We start from the raw sequence: 4,993 nt of genomic DNA, 5'->3' as shown, positions 1-4,993 counted from the left end.
AAAAAAAAAAAAAAAAAAAAAAAAAAAAAAAAAACCCTTGTCCGCCTCCTGTTCTGTTTCCCACTGCTTATTTCCCGAATTGCTGTTATTAAGGAATAATAAGGTGCCATGTTAGTTTATGTTAGATTGTAGCTCTGATACGATCAAAATATACCTATTGCAATTATAAAATTTATCCACTGTGCACTCAGAAATGGAAGCAGAAAAATAGTCCTCCGGTAGGCTCGAGTGACGTTGAAAATGAGGGTGGGCGATATTTGCAATAATTGCGAATAAAATGGAAAAAAGAAGTGGCACATATTCCACATTTTGGATTGGGGAACAAACAAAAGGCAATCCACCAAGACGTGGACCAGGTCTTCTTAATTTTGGGTCCCACCCACGACTTTGATTCAATTATTCACCAAGTCTTCTTAATTGGAAGTGATTGGGATGATATTAATGGGAGAAATGTATTTTTGTGTCCATACCTTAGTATTTGTATTGAATACTTTTAATAAATTTTAGAGGTAAAAAGTTTCTAGGGCAGGCGTTCTAACTTCAAAACCGGAAGAGGTAAAATAGGCAAAGCAAGCCGGTGGCTATTTTGGGCCCCCAAATGCTCTACCATTTACAGTCAATTTGGACAGTTTGGGTGTGGGCCCAGAACCAGCCCAATTGGAGAGGAAGGGAAATTGAGCTGACGTGGAATATCGGACGTCAGAGGAACGCGAGAGGAAAGTTAATGAAAGGGACCTGTGCCCCCGCCCCCCGCAAGGAAAGTCGCCATGGATTCTGCTAATAACTTCACCCTCCAGACTCCTATTTTTTGGCTTCGTCCCACGTGGATCCCTTCTCCTAACCCACGCACACTCTCTTTGCGATAAAGATAGCTTGAAGCCATGCAAATATAACCCAAAAAAGGAAGATTTATTTTATAAAATAATTCAAGTGTGAGGTGGGGAGGGTGTGGGGAAAGGAAAGATGGGTTTAATTAGGGGTGGAACTTAGTTGAGCAATTATGGATAAAAAATAAGTAAGAATACCTGGATGCAATTAATTAATGAATCCTCCAACATTTCAACCATTGCCATAGCAGGCAAAATGAAAGCTCAGACCCTTTTTGGGACTGCAATCTTCATTCTTCTCGTTTCTTTTCCTTCCCTTTCCTTTCCTTTCCTTCACAAAATTCTAATGCTTGCCTTTCCGCATTCCCTCTCATGAACCTGCCTGCTCACTCTTGTTTTCTCATTCTTTTCTTCCATCTCGGCCGTACCATTTGCAGAACTTATATTGTTACTGGCTATGAAGTTACTCTGGCAGTGCCGCCGGAGTACGACCACCGGTTCCTCGGAAGGGCCTTTCTCATTGAGACCGAGCCGTTAATGCCCCCCAATTTCAGACTAGCCTTGACCGTTGAACCCACACAAGGAAATTTTTCGTGTTCCTTGCAGGTTTTTCTCGGAGAAGTTAAGGTATGGAGCTCCGGCCATTTCTCCCGGTTTTTCGTGACGGACATATGCGCCCTTGAGCTCACCCGCGACGGCGATTTGAGGCTTAAGGGCCCCACCGGTCAGGTGGGGTGGCGGACGGGAACCTCCGGACAAGGTGTGGAGGTACATAAAACGATGTGGTTTTACTTGTGTATGGTTGTTTCACTTTCAATGAACCGTTGTCTCGGTGGGTGTTTGTTTTATCGATGCAGAAGCTTAGAATACTGAGAACTGGGAACTTGGCTTTGGTGGATGGGTTGGAGGGAATTAAATGGCAGAGTTTCAATTTCCCAACGGACGTGATGGTCTTGGGGCAGAGTTTGAATGTGGCCACTCGCTTGACTTCCTTCCCCCCCAATTCAACCTTCTTCTACTCTTTCGAAGTCCAAGCCCGAAAAATCTCTCTGTATCTCAACACCCCCAAATCTAAGTATTCTTACTGGGAATTCAACCCTCCCAACACCAGTAACCTCTCATTCATCACGTTGAACGCCCAGGGTTTGGATTTCTTCAACGCTCCGGGCAACAAAATTGCAACAATCCCATCAGGAACGACTCAGTCCTTGAGCTTTCTGGCACTGGGGAACAAAACTGGGAATCTGGGCCTATATTATTACTCGTCCTACAACGGAATTTTCGAAGCTTCATTTCGAGCACTGAAAACCAGTTGTGAGCATCCTCTTGCTTGTAGCCCATACGGGGTTTGCACCTTCTCCAATACTTGTTCGTGCATTAGATTGGAGACGGAGAAGAAGGGGGCGAGTTGGGAATGCGGAGAGGAAATGAGCGGTGAATTTTGCGGGGGAATTGAAGGGGAGATGGTGGAATTGGAGGGCGTGAGTAGCATTCTAAGAGGTGATCGAAGAAGAGTGAATGTGAGTAAAGAGGAATGTGGGGAATGGTGTCTGGAGGACTGCGAGTGCGCGGCGGCGTTGCATTATTGGAAGGAGTGTTATGTGTACAGAGAGGTGATAGGGGTGAAGCAGATTGAGAAGGGAAGGGGATTGAGTTATATGGTTAAGGCCCCAAAAGGGAGTTGGTTGGGGCCGCAGGACTCGGAGAGCTTCAACAAATGGGTGCTTACAGTAGTGTGCGTGGTGGATGGGTTCCTTATTGTTGCTGCTTCCGGAGGCATTGCCTATCTCTTCCTTAAGAGGAGGAGCAAGAATTTGATGGACAGAGATACCCATTCTTGACTCCACCTTCCCTTTTTTCTTTTTCTTTCTGTTACTGTGATGGTAAGAAGTTGGAGAATATAACTAACTCCCATTCTTTCACTTTTTTCTTATTGCGAACTTTTGTTGAATCGTTGATCATGGTTTTATTGATGGGCCGAACCTTATTGTTTCGGCCCACTTTGTTTGCCGATATGTGAATGTGGGCCGAGTAAAGTTTGGACGACAAATGGGCCAAACTGCTTCACAGGGGGCTTTTCTGTAATTTCAGGAGACCACGAACAGAGAAGAAATAGTAACAGTAAGCGCAGTTGTAAAAGAGTGGGAAAACAAGTTACTGAAGATTATGTTTGAGGAAGAGAAGAGATAAAGACTTGGTTAACTCACTGTATGTAACGAATAAAGAAGGGGTGAGGAGTGGGTTTGGAAGCCAATTCCAAATAATCCCTTTTCACCCGCCATCATCTGGATTTTTCTGAGAAAATTCATGTTTTCAGCTCCTTTTTTTAAGTTTTGTTCTGCTTTGTCCGTTTCATTGCATTGTTCTTTTGAACAACATAGCCAACAAGTGTTTGTGTCGAGTTGCAAATACTTCGGACATGGCGAAAATAGGGACAAAATCTGATGTGGGCTCTAGGAAGGAGCTCAATCTGATGTGAAGGAAGCAGTCTGTCGTTTCGGTGGAGTCGGCTACTGATTCGTTGAAGATGTCGTCGGTTGAGGAAAGGCTGAATCAAACGAGGCAAAACCTGCATTCCAACATGGATGAACGTGGCACTGAAACGCTCAAGGAGACACATGCTCAGCAAACAAAATCGGTATACGCCAAATTGTGTGAAGGTTGAACGACGACAGGACAGTTATCATAACCAGCATAACAAAAAGCGAAAGAAATCGGTTTCCTTTATTCTTGGCAAAGCAGAATAATGATGGATCAGAAGAGAAAGAAGCCAACCCCCAATCTCAAATGATGATGTGTTGTTGTAAAAGCTTGAGTTGAGCTGTTTGTTCTGTTCATGTAAGCATCCAAGATTGCGACCCATTGTTTATTATATCTGCTTAGGAATGTCTGTATGAATGACTGGGGATTCTTCAACCACAAGGATTTCATGCCGACCTCTTTAGCCACTCTGATCTTCACGCAGCTTCAAGGTGATTGATTAACAATTATGAGATTAACTTACACTTAAAAAAATAAACTATGGTTCACAAGTGCTTTCATAATTGCGTTCACCTTTTAAGAATACGAAAAAGAACAAGGAGCAGGTACACCACAGCGGTCAATTTTTCAGATTTGAGCATTCATTTTGGTTTAATCAAATGGGAAGTGTAGAGCAGTACGTACGCACAAATCTATGATTCTCAAACCCAGAGACATGCAAGTCCATCATCCCAAACAATCAAAATTTCCAATAGAATTGGGAGAAAGGATGAATGGGGCAAGACAAGGGCATAGAAGCTAATCAACTATAGAAAACAGCAAAGGAATCAAAGCGTTTATATGCAGCTCAGGGAGGGAGTAAATGATAAAATCTTATCTGCAATGCAACTGAAAACTACATTAAAAGTATACACGTGGAAAGTTTTTGGATTTTGGGGTGTCCCTAAAGTGGGGGAGGATAAGTAACATATAAATTTCCATGCTGACAAAACAGAAGTGAAAGAGTGTGTGTGTGTGTGTGTGTCTAACAGAGGTCGAGCCAGTGATTTGGTGACCAGATGGGATACTCCCCACATCTATGAGATGGCATTCAAGTAATAAGTGAGGCATGCAAGCAAGAGCAAGAAAGGAATATAGCTTCAATGGAAGCCCCAAAAGGGGATTTGGGCATTTTTTTTAACAAATTCTTTTTTTTTTTCTCTTTTTCTTTTGACCTCAAAAAGGGGGTGCTCCTCCTCTCTAGCCAGTGTCATTCCAACTTTAAAGTATGATGAATTATATGGATGACGACCCCTAGCAGTTACCTGATGCACAAAGAAATGCATGTCACGTGTATTCCTATTCGTGCTACTCTAAGTAAACATCAATCTCCCCTGCAAGAAGAGGAGAGGAGGAGGGGACATTGGATTCCAGTATTCTTCTGAACTCTCCATATCCCAAAGAGACTATTTGTCTCAGAAGAACAGGAGTCGTTTTTTTTTATAATAAGTCCCTTTTTATAGTGTTAGTTTCCAGTTTTCATATCAAAAGACCACAGTGACTGTACATCTGGTGAGGGAAATAGACCCCCAACAGGCGGCTTCACAACCGATGGCCTTCCAGCACACATCCCTGCGCCTTGTGCATCCCATTCTCTGCCAAAGAAAGAAAAAAAAAAAAAAAAAAAAAAAAAAAAAAAAAAAAAA

The 4,993-nt window shown here is 42.8% G+C and overlaps 3 protein-coding genes and 1 long non-coding RNA gene across 5 annotated transcripts in view; 2 read left to right on the top strand and 2 right to left on the bottom strand.

The window, feature by feature from the left end:
* The window catches only part of LOC111481429 (protein LURP-one-related 15-like), a 1,894-nt gene extending 1,721 nt beyond the window's left edge, over positions 1–173 (top strand). The window contains exon 4 of the mRNA XM_023126835.1: positions 55–173. The gene's annotated coding sequence lies outside the window, so the exon portion shown is untranslated. The remainder of the gene's footprint in view (positions 1–54) is intronic.
* Positions 174–282: 109 nt separating this feature from the next.
* On the top strand, positions 283–2,783 carry LOC111481421 (EP1-like glycoprotein 3). Its single transcript, XM_023126822.1, has 2 exons — positions 283–1,595; positions 1,685–2,783. The coding sequence occupies exons 1-2, from the start codon at positions 1,200–1,202 to the stop codon at positions 2,666–2,668; spliced, it is 1,380 nt and encodes a 459-aa protein (XP_022982590.1). The 5' UTR covers positions 283–1,199; the 3' UTR covers positions 2,669–2,783.
* LOC111481433 overlaps positions 2,620–4,993 on the bottom strand; it is a 19,355-nt gene continuing 16,981 nt past the window's right edge. Inside the window, exon 3 of the long non-coding RNA XR_002718054.1 lies at positions 2,620–2,696. This is a non-coding gene — a long non-coding RNA (uncharacterized LOC111481433). The remainder of the gene's footprint in view (positions 2,697–4,993) is intronic.
* The window catches only part of LOC111481413, a 6,579-nt gene continuing 6,032 nt past the window's right edge, over positions 4,447–4,993 (bottom strand). For both annotated transcript variants that reach the window (XM_023126813.1, XM_023126812.1), the window contains one exon: positions 4,447–4,942. In XM_023126813.1, coding sequence (XP_022982581.1) covers positions 4,813–4,942 — 130 coding nt within the window. In that variant the 3' untranslated portion in view covers positions 4,447–4,812. The remainder of the gene's footprint in view (positions 4,943–4,993) is intronic.

The sequence above is a fragment of the Cucurbita maxima genome, unplaced genomic scaffold (genome assembly GCF_002738345.1).
Source record: "Cucurbita maxima cultivar Rimu unplaced genomic scaffold, Cmax_1.0 Cma_Scf00007, whole genome shotgun sequence".
NCBI classification, from domain to species: Eukaryota; Viridiplantae; Streptophyta; class Magnoliopsida; order Cucurbitales; family Cucurbitaceae; genus Cucurbita; species Cucurbita maxima.
The sequence above is the reverse complement of the archived record's forward strand: the minus strand, read 5'-3'. Positions and strand labels throughout refer to the sequence as shown.

Excerpts from the sequence above, each read along its gene's own strand:
- LOC111481421 (XM_023126822.1), top strand. The coding sequence starts at position 1,200 with ATGAACCTGCCTGCTCACTCTTGTTTTCTCATTCTTTTCTTCCATCTC. Across the intron at positions 1,596-1,684 it reads CCTCCGGACAAGGTGTGGAG|AAGCTTAGAATACTGAGAAC; the intron begins GTACATAAAACG and ends TTATCGATGCAG.